The 16,506-nt window shown below is 38.1% G+C and overlaps 1 protein-coding gene across 1 annotated transcript in view; it reads left to right on the plus strand.

Annotated features, from left to right (window-relative positions):
- The window catches only part of LOC120517779 (exostosin-1c-like), a 496,489-nt gene extending 481,982 nt beyond the window's left edge, over window positions 1–14,507 (plus strand). Inside the window, exons 11-12 of the mRNA XM_039740259.1 lie at window positions 1,334–1,505; window positions 13,970–14,507. Coding sequence (XP_039596193.1) covers window positions 1,334–1,505; window positions 13,970–14,155 — 358 coding nt within the window. The 3' untranslated portion in view covers window positions 14,156–14,507. The remainder of the gene's footprint in view (window positions 1–1,333; window positions 1,506–13,969) is intronic.
- Window positions 14,508–16,506: the final 1,999 nt, after the last annotated feature.

Raw genomic sequence — 16,506 nt, forward strand, 5'->3', positions numbered from 1 at the left:
AGCAGACTACAGTTTGTAAAGCTTAAGGACTGTGGCTCTGATGTGGATTCAAGCAACACTGGTGCACCACAAAGAACTGTCCTGTCTACACTTTGGACTATAATTATTGTATAACACCAAGTCATGTCACTTGCAGAATGTTTCTGATGATTCTGCACTTATGAACTCTGCTGATAACAAGGATTAGACAGACTACAGGAGTCAGGTGGAGAACTTAGTTTCTTGGTGCATGAGGAATTCTCTGCAACTTAACATCTGCAAAACCAAAGAACTGGGTATTGATTTTCGCCACACCAAAGAGCTTCTATGTCTGGACACAATTAAAGGAGTGGGTGTGGAGTTGCTACAAGTACTTGGAGTGCCCATTAATGACAGGTTGGCTAGTCTCATAATACAGAGGAACTATATAACAAAGGGCAGAGCAGATGCTTTTTTCTGAGGAAACTGCATTACTTTAATGTGGGTAGTGATATCCTCTACATACACTACACCTCTGTAATGGCCAGTGCAATTTTCTATGCTCTGGTGATAACATCGCTTCAAGAGAGGACTACTGAATCAACAAATTGATTAATAAGGAAGGCTAAGTTAAGGGATGCACTCTCAACCTCCTGGAGGTAATAGTGGAGCAGAGAATAAAGAGTGCCATTAAGAACAATGCTGCACTGCCATTATGAACACTGAAGACTTTAATCCAACAAATTAACCGGTGTGTCAAAAAACGCTACTAGGGATCTTATATACCAGCCTTCATAGTGTGACTTCATCTTTAGTCAAGTCAAATGTTTTTTTCCTTTTTAGATTTCTTTCTTTTTAGTCGTTATGGTGTGCATTTGAGAGGGGGGTTGTTGTTTGTCATAATATAAAAAATATTTGTTTCATTATTCATTTATCTATCTATCTATCTATCTATCTATCTATCTATCTATCTATCTATCTATCTATCTATCTATCTATCTATCTGTGCCTGTTGTGTCTGTTTCACACCTTTCATATTGTTATACATGGAATGTCATTTATAAGATTGTAGATCATGAGTGGTTTTTTTTTATGATGAAACGTTTGGGATTTTTCTTGCTGTATTGTTTATAAGAACTTCTGTTTTTACAATGTGTGTATTTTGTACAATTAAACAAAGTTTGTCTACTGCTCCAGGGAATGAGCAGGAGTTTTTTTTACATCATGCCCAACTTGTTTAGTTAATGATACCTTTATGAGAAACACAATTTCTGTTGTTGAGAGAGAATATCCACTATACATTTTACTCAAATAATGTTTGTATCAGAATTTATGACAATTTAGTTTCTCAGTTTTTTCCTTTCTCTCTTCCCAGGTATTACCATCATCTTTTCACATACTACCTCCCTGCTACATTGCGGACCCTCGTTGATCAGACAGCCAACTGCGAAGACATCCTCATGAATTTTCTTGTTTCAGCTGTTACAAAACTTCCACCGATCAAAGTCACACAAAGGAAACAATACAAGGAAGTGCTCACAACCCAGGTATATGAAGTATACAGGTAGACTTGGTGCAGGGAGCACTACAGAGCCAGTGTCTTTCAAGAATATGTTTAATTATTCAGACAAATGTAAAGATCATACATTGTGGAGAAAAAATAATAGAGATAGATAGATGTGTGTACGTGCATATGCATACATATGTGTGGGTATATATGTACTGGACAGAATATAAATATCCAGCCAAATCTCCTAGGCTGAATTTCAATTAAACTTTTGGGCTATACAGAACACCAGTAAAATGTCCACCTTCCACGTATTGCACCTGTTCTGAATTCAACTAGTAAAGTTGCACATTTTCCCCTAACAAATGCACTGGGTCAGATTTTAAAATTTGCTGAAGAGCAAACTATTTATACATAGCCAGATAACGTTCAGTGGCGGTTAGCACATTCATTCGAATCCTACTGACAGTGAGTGGTTTACGTTGTCCTGTATTCAAATCAAGCTGAGATTGACTGATGACATGTCATCTCACATAAGAAAGACATTGAAAACAATTTCAAAATATTGCTTTTTTAACTGTTGTAGATATTTCATTTAAACATTCACATAACAAGTGTGCTATTTAGACAGTAATGTAATGGTAGTACCAGTGACATGGACCTCCTGAGTTTGATGCATCTTCCCACAATAAAACCACAAGGAATACTAAATGTGTTTTAGAAAAAGTATGTAGACAGAATAATGAAACTTTTTGAGGTATGAGATTCACATAAATAGTGCTGAGGAAAAAATAGATTTGGTTTCAGAAGAGCTTGGTTTAACTCCAAGTGAGGCATATTTCATGGTTTTTATTCTCAAATAAGAAATACATTGTAAAATGTTGCAGACACTGTATTTCAAAAACCTGTTTATGTCAAAACAACATTCTACAAAATAGTAGACATGTAAATTATAAGCATTCCTACTGAGTTTTCAGTCATGCCTGCGCTCTTTTATCCATTTAGGAAAGTATAGAGATATTAAAGCACATACTGTATATCAAAGGAAATATGAAAGTAATAATAGATAAATGTTTTTGAAATTCAGTCTACAAGTGGGTAATTTTGAGAAACCAAGTAAAAAAAAACCCAGAGATCAGGTAGGGTAAGTGCAATGATGTACATATCTTTGATCTTTCAAATTTGATCAATACCTACGATATGTATAGCTAAGTTTTCCATAAATTCAGCCTACAAATGCAAAAAATAACACCTTCTGGCAGTCACAAGTTTCTTAATGTCTTAATATCTCTATCTACATAAAATGGCAAAACATTTAGTGTCTGTTGTCCACAAGAAGGCTGCAATGTTCGGTAAACAAAGGCAACAAGAAACACAAAGAGTGAGGAATGTAAAGGCTAGCATATCCAGTGCACAGAGGTTATTATAAAAAAGTGAGGCATTAAAAGTGTGGCTAATTTCAGATATTTTAGCATAAGTAATCAAATAATCCTAGGTGCTTACAGAATATATATGTGGTACAGTACCTGCCAAATAATACAAAGAGTACATGACACATGTTTCGCCCTAACTGGGGCTCATCAGGTGTACACACTTTTGCTTCCTCTTGTGAAGATAAGCACTTGAGGCAAAGCCTCTGACATTGCACCACAGTGGCTGGTTCGCTTACTTGATAGGGTGAAGATCGAAGTATATTCATAGGTCTGAATTTGTGATCTGATTATTTTGGATGGTTACCTACAATGCCTATAACGAGTGGGTAGGCAGTTCCTGGATGACTAAAACATTGATTCCATGTTCCCGAGACCTGAATCCAATTGAGAACCTCTGGGACGTTACATATCAGTACATCTGATGTTGTCAAGTAGTGCCACACACTGTCCTGGAGCTCAATGATGCCTTGATCCAGACCTGGGAAGAGATACCCAGGACGCCATTCACCATCCCATCAGGAGCATGTCCAGACATTGTGGGAAGTGCATGTGGGGGGCCATACACAGTACTGAGTCACACAATTTTAGTACTGTAGTAATAGGTTTTGAATAAGGTTTAAAAAAATATTTCCATCTTCTTGATCAATTAACTGCTTAACAACAAAAAGTTTAACAAACACTACATTCCACAGTACATTCATCTCCATTTTTACCTTTATCCACACTACACTGTCGTTGTCATCCACGAAAGTAAATACTTCTGGAAAGGGATACTTTTGAAAATGCTGGTGTGGTATTTCAGTGTGGATGGATGAAAAGGAAGATTTCTGAAAACGCAGACTCCATTACACTCTGGCTGGTTCATGCTCATTATGTGACACTTCCCTGGTTGGATCCCGCTCATTATCCTTGATTGGTCACACTTCACAGAAGAAAAATATATTATGACAAAGCGGGCATAACAGAGTTGCTTTCCATAGTGCTTGTTGTGTTGCTTATCTTTATGCATCTAAATTGCTTTATGTGCAATTTTTAAAAATCATGTTCAAGTAACTAGCCATACTGCATGATACTGTCACCACTTGTTACAGTTAACACTGTTTTTAAATGAAAATATAGTAATGTGGGCATATTCTGATGAAACTTATCCTGAGAAGACTCATAGATATAAAATAGATATTAGACCTACTGCATATCACCACTACGTTATGCACATTTCAAGATCATAGGGACACCATAGATTATTCCTAGACTATCTGACAAAAAGCAAACCAACTGTGGATGGGACACCAGCAAATTCAGACCATACACCAGCATTCATTCATACTGTGACAAATTCAAGTTTCCAGCTAACCTAACCTAACATGCATTTTGGGGTATAAGAGGAAACTAGAATACACATAAAAAATCCATGCAATGTAGAAATTTATATAGACAATGATCATGGAGGAATGTGAACAACAGTCCCTGCAGTAGTACCTGTCAGCACATTACAGATTTATGCTAATGACATAATACTCTCAAATCCACTTAATCAAGTACAATTAACTTAACATGCACATATGTTGAAAAGCTTCAACAGATACAGGACATATATAACATTTAGTTCCAGAAAACCCAGGTCTGCACATTATATGTGAGGCTGCATCTCTCTGCATAGTAGACAACAGGGTTGAACAGGGTAAGATCAAGTGCCAATCCTACTGTAGCACTGGGCACAAAGCAGGAACCAGCTCTGGACAGTGTGTCAGACCACAATGGGCAATGTTCACTCACACACTCACACTAGGCCATTTTAATGTTGCCAATTAAACTAACCTGCACATCTTTGAGATATAGGAACAAAATAAGAGTACCAGCACAAACAAAAAAAAAAAAAACAGGGAAAGTTGAGTTATTCAACAGCACCTCAACTTTTCCTGGAATTTAATAGGTAACATAATTCATGAAATATGAAAAGTTTTACTGTTGACAGTTCCATTCAGTCCAGTGCAGTTCATTAATTCCTATTCTTATTCACAGCGAGGTGGAGATTTAAGTGTTGGCAGTAATCGTAGATCTGCACCCTCTTTCTCTGGCGGAAAATCCTTTGGCAAAAAGAAATTTTGTGTTAAAAGATAAAGCCAAGCTTTCCACTCCGCCCAACCCTAACTACATCACTGTCTTCAGTTAAGTCGAAATGTACTTCACACTCAAGTGAGTTTGATTTCCAGTAGTGAAGAACTGACTCCTTTTCTGCACTTTGTAAAATGAGTCTGTCAGTGCTTTACATAAATAAAATGTGTGTAACCTGTCAACCCAATAATCAAGAGGAGCTTGCTGGCTAAACAGAGAGATGTGAATGGACCTTTGATGGGATGTACATCTAAAAATGCTGAACCTTGTCAGGGTGAGGGCTTAACTGCAGACTGCTAAGCCAAAGTGACGGACCCAGCCACATGACAACTTTTCCTCATTTCACTTATAAAATTCTTTCCTCTGAACCCACTGTGATGAATTAAAATGTGAGAAATGGCTGTAGGATTAGTAAAGTCATTTAGGTCACTGCTGGTTATCTCTGGGAAAGCAAGAAAAGCCACAGTAGATCAGAATTTCATTTAAAGGGAATCTAATTTTTTGTCAGTATCAGCCTGTTTGTCTTCAAAATATGACAAGTCCTTTAGCCGATCCATCCAATATGACAAACTGCTTAATCCAGATTGGTGCCTATATTGGCGGCATTAGGTGCAAAGCACAAACCATCCCTGGAAGGGATATCAGTCTTGCAAAGCACAAACCATCCCTGGAAGGGATATTAGTTTATCAACAGGGCACACTCAGACTGGGGTAAATTAATCCAGTTAATACAAATCCATGTTGCAGAAGATAAAGCCTATCACAACAACATCAGCTGAAAAACAGGTACCAACTTGAGTCAGTCACAAGTCCAATAACAAACAGTTGAAATCCAACTCAAAACACGAAAAAACCAAGAGCCTGGTAAACAATGTAGCTTTATATAAACCATGAACTGCAGAAGGTGCCAACCGTAGGGGAACACATGGGAGTATTTGTGGGGTGCTTTACAACGACTGCTACAGGACTCGGTTTGACACGAGAAAACACCAGTTGTTTTTTTTCCTACAGTATTCTGAACAACAGCGGCTCAGCATGCGGTAAATACAAGGCTTTGCTTTGATAAAAAACAGTTGTCCTCTGCTCACTTCAGATATATTGTCACCTATACACAGCACAATAAAATCATATCTACTGTACACCTTTGACCAACATGCCCCACACTTCCATTGTCTTTGTCACGTTCTTGAATCATGCTTCATAGGTTATGTAAAACATAAAATATCACAGGTAGTGATGAGCAAAACAGATGAGTTTCCTTGGCATGCAGCTTCGCAAAATTGATGCTAAAATTAATTTCTCATCCAAAGCGATTAAGAAAAAAATGCTGCAATATTTCTGTTTAAACCTAGTGTGCAGTGCACTGTCAGGTGTTCGCCCATGAGTCTTAGTGAAGTTATTGTGCCTGATGGGAACTGTATTCTTAACCTCAGTATGAAATATTGCTACATGTAGGCTAAAAGAACGTCAGTTATAAATGTAAGATGGGAGACACTGTCCTACAGAAAGCAAACTCTGAAAAGGATTTAATAGTTTATGGTGACACAATGTTTTCATCATCTAAGCAATGTCCAGAAACAATTAAAAAGACAAACAAAATGTTAAGTTATATCATAAAAATTGTTAGATATTGTTAAATATAAAAACAAGCAATGTTAGGCTTAGATTATAACGACACAGATTCTGTAGTATTGTGTGCAGTACGCTCGAAGCTGCCCAGTGGGGAGTGACCAGGTGCATTTCAGGACTTAAAGACGTGTCCTTCTACTACAGACTCAGAGAATCAAACCTATTTAGTCTCGAGCAGAGGACACGGAGGAGGGGGGCAAAGTGGAAGCTAATCCAAGTCTTCAAAGTCCTCAAAGGCAATGATAAAGCAGATCCAGCAGAATTCTTTCAACGTAAGGGTGAATCGTGTACTTGAGGACATCAGTCGAAATTAAGAAGAGTTGCATTTAAGACTGAAGCCAGGAAGCATTTCTCTACACAAAGAGTTGTGGGGTTCTGGAACAAACTACTGAGATATGTAGCCGAATCAGAAATCTCCAGAACCTTTAATAAGTATCTGAATGAGATATTGGGACAGCTTAGCTACCAGCTACACAAACTGGCTTGATGCACTAAATGGTCTCCTCTTGTTTGTCGAATATCTTATGTCCTTATGCAAATGAAAATAATGGGGAAGATAGTTTTTATATATACACTAAACACCATTTTTCTTGGGCAAATGGCATGAAACTCACTGGTTGCAAAAAAAAGAAAAATCTTTTTTACTGGCTTATCACTAATTGTGTGCTAAGTGTAGCCCAGGCCCAGGCCCAAGTGCCTCCATCCCATACCCCGGCCAAACCCAGCCATACCCCACACCCAAGGTTCTGCAGTCTATCATATTAACCTATAAAAACATATTAAATGAAACCATTTGTAAACTCATGTTTAATATATTGATTGGGTAATAAGTTAAAGATGTGGCCCTTATCTCAGATAACTTTCAGTGAGGCATTCACTGCAACAGGATTTGTGAGGACAAAGCCTGATGACAAGCAGATCTCAGTAAATCTGATGCCTGACATTGACTATTGTGTGTGGATTTTAATGCCCCAATGCAGTGACGGGGACACTATGCTGTAAAAATGGGTGCCATCTTTTGGCTGAGATGTAAAACCGAGGCCCCGACTCTCTGTGTTCATAAAAGTTCTCTTGGCATCCTTTGAAAGGAGTTCAGACTACATTGCTCGCCATGACTTAGTCATTCTGGCCCCCTAATCATGAGTATCTCTCTCTCACCACTTTATAACATAACAGCTAATGTGTGGCGAGTGTACTGGCGCAAAAATGGCTGCTGTCACATCATCCAGGTGGATGCTACACATTGGTGGTGGTTGAAGTGGTTCCCCACTCTCTGTGCAAAATGCTTTGAATTGTGAGAAAAATGCTATGTAAATGTAAAGAATTATTATTAGTAGTATTATTAGCATAATTAGTCAATTACACAACTTGGTACACAAAATAGTATCTTCATCAATTTAGCTGAGCTCACTGAATGATGACTAAACAAGTGAATGAGTGAATTCTTTGCAACATGAATTCTCATGTAACAATCAGTCAATGATTATTTTATATAGCAACTTCATTCGGTTTAGTTAAAGTAGTGAATCGCAGTTTTCACTACAACATACATCAGTTTTCTGTAACACTTCTAATCAGTTTAGGAAAATGAGAGTGTTAATGAATTAATGAATGATTGCATGAATGAATGAATGTCTTCTCTTCAGTATAATATAAGTCAATCACTACAACGTATCAGGCAATAAAATAGAAAAACTATGATTTTTCTTGTTTTCAGCAGGAATACAGCACTTGAATATTGATGAGTTAATCAATTGCATATTAAGCTGGGGGGCAGCACAGTGGCGCAGTGGTAGCGCTGCTGCCTCGCAGTTAGGAGACCCAGGTTCACTTCCCAGGTCCTCCCTGCGTGGAGTTTGCATGTTCTCCCCGTGTCTGCGTGGGTTTCCTCCGGGCGCTCCGGTTTCCTCCCACAATCCAAAGACATGCAGGTTAGGTGGATTGGCGATTCTACATTGGCCCTAGTGTGTGCTTGGTGTGTGGGTGTGTTTGTGTGTGTCCTGCGGTGGGTTGGCACCCTGCCCAGGATTGGTTCCTGCCTTGTGCCCTGTGTTGGCTGGGATTGGCTCCAGCAGACCCCCGTGACCCTATTCGGATTCAGCGGGTTAGGAAATGGATGGATATTAAGCTGGCTTCTATATTGACTACACAAGTAAGCAATCATTTTGAATAGAGACAGAATCAGAAGATGGATCCTAAAAATAACTAGCACAGGTAAAATCCAGTAAGGCCAGATTTAGTAGCACAGTGTAGGATGTGAGACAAAAATCATAAGTAGAAAATTGCTGCAATAAATGCAGAAACCAAAAATAGTGAGCAGAGCCAAAGCCAAAACATTAGATGAAAATCTTAGTTGAGGGGCAGAAAGAGTTCAAAACCAGAGATTCTTTTAAATGTTCAAACAATGCTCAACATGCACGCTTAGGAGGCGGCACATTGATGATGTCACATGGCAGGACTTCCAGGAGACATCATAAACCTATGAATGCATCCTTAACTACAAGTGCTCAAGATAGAGGCACCCATAACATGGGAAAATGTATTTACTTTTAATCTCCATTAAAATGTGTCGGATTCAAAAACCAATGTGACAACCAGAATGCTCGACCTTTAAAAACCTAAAACCAAGTTTCCATTATTTTTAGAGGCCATGGAGAAACTGTAAAAAATGTAACTTGAGAAAATGACAGCTTCTCTCTTCTTCTAGTGAGATTTCATTGGATTCTATACAATACATGTGACAGACAATATTGACCATTTTATCCCCATGTGAACCTATGAACTCACAAAAAGTTTAGTATTTCCATGATTTCTTAAAGTGACTGGGTAAGTTAGTAGCTGGGAACGAATCAGCAGTCTTGTTAATCATGGTTCCCATTTTAGCCATTAGGGGGCTACACTACCTATCCTGGTATAAAATGTATATTTACTGCCCAATACACAATTTAAAAAATGTAGACTCTTAGATGTAGTTCTGGCAGGATGCTGAGAACTTCCCAATTTTCACGAAAGTAAAATGGCAGAGGAAATGAGCAATTAATGGTTAACAGTTAACCTGCTAATATGAAGGTGAGCATGGTCAGTGGGATTGGAAGCAGTGGTTCAACTACTCTATGTACACTCATACCATTTTATACACACATGCAGAAAAAATAAAAGAAAGTGTTGCTTTAACCCCACTTCACTCACATGTGTGTCTACTGAGCTCACTGTCCCAAAATACCAATTGTAGTGTCTTTTGCATGTGTGGTCTTTAGATATTCATGATTTACCTCAGATGTCAGACTGGGAGAGGTCAGGTTTGTTTTCCTAGCTTTATTACATCAATTGACTCCACTGATTTGAATATCTATTCATTTGGACAGACTCTTGGTCTTCATTAACAAGTGAGGCATATTTGACTCCCAATTAAATAATAAGGAAAGGTGTTCAGTGTATCCTGGTATTTCTAAAAATTGCTGAAATGTTGCCCACCACCATCCACAAATCAAATGAAATCCACAGCACTTTAATCTGCAAGTACATTAAAATAAGGATTTCCCTGATTTGGGTGAATTTTTAAAATCAGCAGGGATGACAGAATCATTATTTCTAAGTGCATGATTAATGCGATTAATTAAGCTGAAATAAAGTTCAAAGCCAATGCAACAGTCACTGCAGCCCTTGAGGACTTGAGAATTTGACTTTCCTTCCTAAAGTAGACCCATCAGCAAAAGATCTGCTGCAGCACAGTGCCATCTTGAGGACAAAAACATTCAGAGCACACCGTATGAATGATCATTACATGGAGGTTTGTGCATTTCAGAATAATCTTTCTATGAAATAATCAAAGAAACACAAAAAATCCCTTGTATTACTTATAATACTACTACTTTAGGAATCAGTTTCTAAACTAAAATTAAACTCCAAGGCTTCTGGTTCAATGCACACATGACTCAATGTGTGCCCCTAAGAAATGTATTTGATTTGAGTGCTAAAACATACATGTAAACAGTTGTCCTGTGTATCTATACTTATATCCAATGCTTTTACTATGGAATGATGAAGTGGCTTGTAAACCAATGTAGGAATTAACAACATGGATTAATGGAAAATGTTGAAAAAAGGACAATATTCATAATACTAATACCTCAGTTTAGATCACATATTCACATGGGTTTGCTCTGGGGTCTCACATGCTGCATGATTAACTGGCATAAGAGTTAGTATGGGTGGGTGCATCAGTGTTGTTCATTATGGACTGGTTGGATTATGCACTGGGAAGACAAGCTTTATTTCACTACGAATTAGGGCAGCCGCCTTAATTCAAGGTATTCATAAGAAATGTAATTATTTATTTTATGAAGTAGAAGTACATTATAAACAAAAATAGTGTAAAATATTCAAAATACTGTGTGATTCAATTTCAGTGTTTAAAGACTAAATGTTTCACCTTCTAAAAGAGGTCCATAGAGGGCTCTATTCCTAGTAAAGGATCAGAAATCAAAAACAACATCATGTTTATAACCACTGATCTTTAAATAGTCTAAAACGATAACCCACATACATATGTTTGACATTTGACATTTTTAACCTTCGAGAGTAGCTCTTAGAGGGCGAGGACCACTGGTATAGAATCAAATATTAAAATATTATATTTGTTATCATCAACTATGAATTAGCATGAAAATTACACTCCACGTGCCTATATTACCAACCCACATTTTTTAAAAATTTTGTGAAAAGGAGTAACTTTAACCCCTCATTTCCCATTACGGAGTTAACTCCTGGGGTGGGATGATATGGTATGCAGGACTTTAAGTTATTCTGATTATTTTTGCTGAAGATACCTATTGGATTTCTCTTTATCACAAGGGTGTAATTTCCTTCACAAGACAGGTGTACAGATTTGTTCATAATGGCATTCAGGTTTGTTTTCATTCTCTCCTCCACTACCATCTCCAGCAGGTCCAGAGGGTGCCCCATAACTGATCCAGCTCTTTTTAAATAGTTTGATGATTCACTGGGCCTCTCTTCAAGTGATGTTACCAGCCTATCATATCACAGTGTAGGAAATTGTACTGAATATAATGGAGTTACAGAATATAACAAAATAACAAAAACATCTTGAATTCACAACAACTTTTCAGAGAAAATACAGAGTGATAAAAAAAACAAGAAAAGCCCCACAACAAGGTCCACTCCACCATAATCCACCCAGTCCCATGAATGGAGGGAGGACACAAAAAGAGGGGAAAAATGTTATGGATGCCCCGAATGGGTGCAAGAACTGTGGAGGAAATAGAAGAAACGAGAAAAGAACTGGGGTCTCACTTATAAAACTCTGAATAGAACAATATGTGTACACCAAAATACAGAAAAATGTGTATGCCAAAATAAGTAAGATTTATAAAATTTGGTGTATGCACATTTCTGCATAATTTACTTTTATAAATCATAATCATCTTGTACATGTGCGTATTTGAACATGCCTTCTTCCCCACCCAGCTGACGCTCTAAAATAACCATATATGGATTATGTTAATCAGCCTCAACACGAAACTACTGAATTTCATTAGCTGGTAGAGCTGCCTCCCTCCTGACACAATGAGTCCTAAACCATGATCCGCAACTGAGCACACCAGAGCACACATGGCATTCTAGCGCCTCTCCTCTACATTCTGGGTGTCGGATAAAGGCGTAAGGCTATTACCTGGCAAGTGTAATGAGATGATTTATGTTACAATGAAAATTACAGGCCATATGATAAACTGAGGGTTCATCCAGTTACCTTACCACCAATCCAGCCACTACGTACAGCACTTACAACAAGCCATCTGATCAACGCTACTTTGCCTCAAAATGAATTAATCATAAATCAACCCAGGCCACCGAGCCCCAACATTTATTCGTCTGATTTTGACATCACAGATGACTTGTGTGTTAATAGAATGTCACTGCTCACAGTTAACAAAAATAATTAATTCTTGCTAGATGCCATTATTGTAATATGAGTGCAGTAAAGTGCTCCAGATATGTTAGTAGAACCGAACACTGATGCAAATGGCATTTTTATGTTAGCAAAAACATGTTCTTTTTTAGGTATGTACACACACACCATACAAAACCTGAATATATCACCTCGTCAGTTGGTTAAAGGTTTCCAGCGCAGTGACATGATGATGTGAAGCTTGGTTAAAATATTCCTGACCTTTTGGCCATTTACTTGAAAAGTGACAACAGGTTGCCTATATAAACTAACGATAAACTAAAAAAGTTCTTTAGTGCAAATACATAGCATTGGCCCTCTAACTAAAATACAGTTTGTACATCATATTCATCTCTTTAAAGGTTTAATATGGTTGGCACATCAATGCACATTAAATACCAGCATGGTAATATGAATTATTATACAGGTGAGTTGTCATTAAGCTGGTTTGGCTGCATTTCCCAACTTGATCAGGGGTTTCGTCATTCATTACCTAGTTTCTCTGTAATCTTGTGTACAGATGAGTCAGAGCTGCCAAAAATATATGCACATTGTTTCATCAAGTTTTCTTTTATAAATTCCAACTTTTGGTATTTATGCACTTTTCAGGCCTCTTTTTAGCATACGCAACTATTATAAATCCGACCCCTGGAGTTAAAAGTAATGCACAATCAGCATACATCTACAAAATACCAAATATTTGAAAGTTAATTCCATCCTGAAAAAAAAAAAAATTAAACCTAATTTAGAAAAAAAAAATCATCCTATAATAATAACTAACTCTCCTATATACATCCACCTGTTACAAAGCAAAGCTCTTTTAAATAAAAATGTGAATTAATCGGATCTGCTGTCTGGGGTTAGTTTCTGTCTCTGAACAACAGGCTCATGCTGATGGTTTGGAATAATTCTCCCCATACAAAGGCAATTGCGGACTGTTCTTCCATTTACAGTCACAGTTTCTGCCACCTACTACTGTAACTCTAAACTAAAAAAGGGCATTTGGAAAATGGATGAATAAATGATTTGGATTTTGGATTTAGATAATACAAAGAACATTAGAACATTAGAACAATCTAGACGAGAACAGGCCATTCAGCCCAACAAAGCTCGCCAGTCCTATCCACTTGTTTCCTCCAAGAAAACATCTGAAAGCAGCTGATATAGCTATGATTATTTGATCAGGTAGTATGTTAGCTTAAATAAATAATAATTATTTAATAATACATTGAACTAATGTAAATTATGGGACTAAAAGATCTAGAGAAAGCACCTTACTGGTCTACATTCATAATGTGTCAGTAGTCTTGTGCATCATAGTAAAATGCATTTTCTTTTTCCCCTTCTGTTCATTTTCAGGGAGTCAAAAGCTCACATTGGCCCAATCCAGATCACTTCTCTCAGCGGCAGGACTGCATCAATGCCTTTGCCAGTTGGTTCGGCCACATGCCTCTGGTACATTCATTGTTCCGCCTTGACCCAGTGCTCTTCAAGGATCAGGTTTCCGTCCTAAGGAAGAAGTACAAGGACCTGGAGCGCCCCTGATTGTAATTTGAATGCAACAATGCAGGATGCAATATTGTGGACCTCCTCAGGCCAAAAATTGCCCAAAACTGGGCAAAGCTAACATTCTTATACCTGGGTGGGTGGGATGCAATGCGGCTTGTGGTGATAATTATTTTCTTTTGGAAAAGAGCTCTACATCACTACTGACAGATTTAAGTTGCTCTGGGTTGGGCTCCTAAATACAAGCTGAAGCATTTTTGGTTTGAAATATATAGGTTGGGGAAGCACGCTGGCCCAGAATGATTTAATTCTCCTGTGATTGGTATCATCACATAGCAGAGTCCTTCTGCTTAAATTAATTGATGTTAATAAAACTGCCACAACCTCTGAAGGTAAGGCTGATGGATGTGAAATACAGGAATTGATTTTTCCAGAAAAAGGAAAAGTGAAGATACGAGGCTGTTGAAAGAGACATTGGACTGTCACAACTCCTCAGTGATGTGAGATACTCTGCCGCCCACAGTTGTAATCCAGCCTATATTTACCAAAGGGCTGAGCTTCCTTTTCAAGTTAGCACGATATCAGCAGGATGCAGCTATTGACTTGGTTCAGGTAGACAGGACCAAGGGCTTTAGTTCCACACTGACCATGATTCTCAGCCACCAAATTGTTTTTAGTCAGCATGTTAATGTTGATACCATGTGCCACGGTTACAGGATCACACATGTAGGGCATTAATCACAGAAACAGGTAATGTTGAGAGAAGCAGCAGGTGGCAAGATATGGGTGCCTCTTTATGCCAAACAGGGGTGGGGGGGAGTCTCCAAATTGAAATGCTTAAAGTCACTGCATTCATCACTACTGAAAAAATATTCTGGCAATGGCATTAATTTATTCGTACATTCACAAATCTTTTCAAGGCACTATACAAACAGCCAAATGGATATTAAATTTAGGCTAGGGAGACCAAATATTCATATAAACTTCTCTACTTTTCTATTTATTGATGTGATGCACTTACATGGCATTCACAGACTTTACAAAAGTGATTGTGCACATCATTATCCAGAGGAGATCGCTGGCAACGTAATGTCCTATAGGTGAAAGTCAAGCGGTCCCTTCCATTATAGGTACCCAAATATTTCAGCCTTGAATGGACTCTTATCAGTCCACAAGGCAGCAAAGGAATGGAAAATAAAGTTGGGAAAAAGTTCAAAATGTCATTCTTAAGACTGAACTTTATCGGTAAGAAACAATATTTAAATGCACAACCCTCTACGAATATTTTTTAACACTTTTATGACATTTATAAGGAGATTTATCACGTATGCTCTTTTAACATTTTTTCATGCGTAAATCAATGGTGTCTTTTATATGAGTGTTCTGTCTGCTGCTCATCCAGTTATGTGTCTTGGGGAGAATCAATGAGAACATACGTTTGCACGAACTGGAAAGGAAATGACATAAACTCCTAACTGGCCTGGTATGGATCAGTGCAGATAATTTACTGCTGGACCCTGTGATGGACTGGCATCACCTCTGGGGTGGCGCCCAGTGCTGCCAGTTTACAAGACCCTGAACTGGGTAAGTGGGTTAGAAAATGGCTCGATGGATAAATACGGCCGCTCCAGTGACATAGTGGGTAGCCTTCTCTAATCAGCTTAACCCCACATGCAGCGCCGAGGTGGAGTGGGGTAGATTCTATCCAATTTTCTTCCACAGTTGGCATCTCAGTATGTAGATATATTTCTGTGAACCTTGGGATGAAAAGGCATCCCAGTCGGGACAGGTCTGTAATCCAGGTCTACAGCTCCATGATTAGCCAGTGACGTGGACACAGAGGAACAGCTAAAAGAAGACTGACGTTATAAATGTCCTTTTCTCTACACTATTTGTTGTGCATTATGATCAAATAAGAAGGCAGGTAAAATCACAGCCTGTTGACTGAAGACATTACTGGAAAATGCAAAAGAAAAAAATGTGAAAATTAAAGCAACTACAACTGCAAAAATGGCCACGCTACATAATTCACACACAGACTGAACTGGGCTGGCTTAGGCTAAGATAACTTTCATTTATGCAATTATTGTGCCAATTAATTGGATACAAACCATGTAAAAACCAAATGTAGAAAAATTTGTGAGTGGATCCACGTCAGGGTATGTTTTATTAAGCTGTTAAAATAAAAAAAATGTGATCAACAAATGTAATACGTAACAGTACTGCGAGGCTGGAATCCTCACTCACAGTCCTGGAGGGCAGCAGTGGCTGCAGGGTTTCACTTCAGTCAATTTCTTAACTACAACCCATTTATTTGATGAAAATTGGGCTTAGTTTTACTTAGCTCACTTGTTATGATTCAGAACCCATAATTGCCTATTTTAGTTTTA

This window comes from Polypterus senegalus, chromosome 17 (genome assembly GCF_016835505.1).
Source record: "Polypterus senegalus isolate Bchr_013 chromosome 17, ASM1683550v1, whole genome shotgun sequence".
Lineage (NCBI taxonomy): Eukaryota > Metazoa > Chordata > Cladistia > Polypteriformes > Polypteridae > Polypterus > Polypterus senegalus.